The sequence below is a fragment of the Tupaia chinensis genome, unplaced genomic scaffold, assembly GCF_000334495.1.
Source record: "Tupaia chinensis unplaced genomic scaffold, TupChi_1.0 Scaffold000303_1, whole genome shotgun sequence".
NCBI classification, from domain to species: Eukaryota; Metazoa; Chordata; class Mammalia; order Scandentia; family Tupaiidae; genus Tupaia; species Tupaia belangeri.
This window is the reverse complement of record NW_006159793.1, coordinates 1,419,608-1,421,858: the sequence shown is the minus strand read 5'-3', so window position 1 is coordinate 1,421,858 and position 2,251 is coordinate 1,419,608. Positions and strand designations below refer to the sequence as shown.

The window sequence follows — 2,251 nt, the reverse complement described above, 5'->3', positions numbered from 1 at the left end:
GTTTTTTCGCTATAGGGCATATGTGCTCACCGAAGAGACAGAGACAGAGAGAGAGAGAGAGAGAGAGAGAGACAGGAAGAAATCATCCCCCAGGGGAATGGCTGTGCCACAACCCCTTCTCCATTCTCCTCTTGGGATTTTGGGCACGCATGCACACATATGAGTTTTAAGCCCACTGGGTCTAGGACTCGAACGACGGTCAATTACTGCGAGTACAGCAACATAATCATTACGCCATTTGCTCGTCCCATCCCCTACTTTAAAGACGTACTCCAGATTAAGAACATATTACTCCTAAGATTTTTTAGTTCTGTATCAACTCTAGATTACTTCTCTCCTCATTTAAAAAACAAACAAACAAACAAACAAACAAAAAAAAAACAGGCATAGTGATGTGACTGAAAGCAACAGAATCCAGAGACAGCAAGACTCCATCTAAAAAAAAGACAAACATAAAAGCAAAAAAAAAAAAAAAAACATATTCTGTCATAGACCAACCCAGGAAGAAAACATCCACAACTTGCCTGGGTAAACAGTAGGCCAGTAAAGGGTAAGGGAAGCTGGAGTTAAGATCAAAGCTATGTGGAAATGTGTAGTTTTGCCCTTAATAATCGGCTTCTATTTCTCACTTTCTGTCTCCAGCAAACAAACGTGCCCTCAAGCAAAAATTTAAACTAAATGAAATTTTAAAAATAACAATTGACTTCTCAGCCTTAAAAGCCTCCTGGAGAAGAGCAGTAACTGCAGGAAAGCATCTATCAAGAAAGGAATAGTGGGACCAACAGTTAGCGTAATGGCTATGTCGCTGAACTCCCATGTAGTCGACCTGGTGGCTTAAACTGGACCTGGTGGCTTAAACTCACGCCTTGCGCATGTGCGTGCGTGCCCAAGATCCCGAAAGGATAATGGAGGAGAAGAGATTGCGGCATGGCAGGAAAGATTACTCTGAGGTTTTGTTTGTTCTAAGCCTGAGTGAAAGTTTGTTTTCAGACTCTGGGTATAGTAATGTAAAGGAAAGCTAAACCAAGGGCTCTGGAGGACAAAAGACCTGAGTTCTAATTAAGCTACACTTTAATGGCACCAAAATAGAGACCTATGACCTTAAGCGATCTATTGTACTTACCGACTCTAAGCCTCGGTTTTCTCATTTGTAAAGCGGACTTACAGGCAGAACTGGACAGATGCATGCGAGATACTTTTATTGTACCATCAGATCCTCCTCAGTACCTTACGGGATGGCCTTTGATGGCTTGGGCATGGGCCACGGTTTGACTCTGGACTAGTTCCCTTCCCTGTCTGAGGCTTGAAGTCCCCAAGGTACGGTCTGCAGAAGGACACTAAGGGTCACTGGTCCTACTTTGTGCAAGAGGCCACAGAGGCTCCGTGAGCCATAGAACTCCGCTCGGAGACAACTGGCGGGGTGACCGCACGGCATGACCCGGGAGGGCGGGACTTACCTGGCGGAGCGTGCGAGTCGCGCGGCTCACATTCCCGGAGGCACCCGGCCCGGGGGCTCGACGAGGGGGCTGGCCCGCGCACTTGCGCTCCCCGCGGTCGGCGAGAAGCGGCTCCAGTCGTGACAGAGGCAACAAGGAAGTGGAGGCGAGGGCTCGCGCGCGCATCCCGGGGCCTGGAGGAGCCCCGGCCCCGCGGCCCCGCCCGGCGACACACGGCGCGGAGTCGCGACAGCCCCTCTCGCTCCCCCTCCTGGGAGTCGCGATATGGGGTCGTGAAGGGCGAGCGTAGGTGCACAGGTTCGCTCCGCAGGCTTTTCACCGACGCTTGCCGAAGGCCCCGGGGGTCAAGCCCCGGGGAGCCCGAGGAGGACAGCAGGGACACGGGCGTCGCCGCGGGACTAGCTTGGCCGCGGGGCAGCAGCTGCGCGCCGCCGATCGCCAGGGAGACCCTTCCCGGCGGCCCTCGCGGCGCACCGGAAGCGGCCGGCGGCGCGTGACTGCGTGCGACCATTCGCGCATGCGCAGGAGTTCAACCTAGCTGCCGGGCGGACCCGTAGGAACTACTTGGAGACTCGGAGTGGGCTGCTAAGGCAGACGGACAGCTTCCGGCCAGAGGTCCTGGGCGGAGAAGGAAGCCGTGGCTGCCGGTCGTAGGATGCCCTGGGTTGTACTGTGGGGCGTTCCGGTAACCGGGGCGAGGCAGTGCTGAGCCAGAGGGGTCAGGCCCACCCCCGCCACGTGGGGCACTAGGGAGCCAAGAGGAACACTCTCAGCGCGGCGTTCGAGACCTGGTC

The 2,251-nt window shown here is 54.4% G+C and overlaps 1 protein-coding gene across 3 annotated transcripts in view; it reads right to left on the bottom strand.

Moving 5' to 3' along the window:
* The window catches only part of HMGXB3 (HMG-box containing 3), a 51,904-nt gene extending 50,007 nt beyond the window's left edge, over nt 1–1,897 (bottom strand). For 2 of the 3 annotated variants that reach the window (XM_006150883.3, XM_027772814.1), the window contains exon 1: nt 1,458–1,897. Coding sequence is in view for 1 of the 3 variants with exons in the window: in XM_014588742.2 (XP_014444228.1) it covers nt 1,124–1,187 (64 nt within the window). In the remaining 2 variants the exon portion in view is untranslated. Of the gene's footprint in view, nt 1–1,123; nt 1,325–1,457 lie in introns of all 3 variants that reach the window. The other variant, XM_014588742.2, reaches the window with a different exon arrangement.
* Nucleotides 1,898–2,251: the final 354 nt, after the last annotated feature.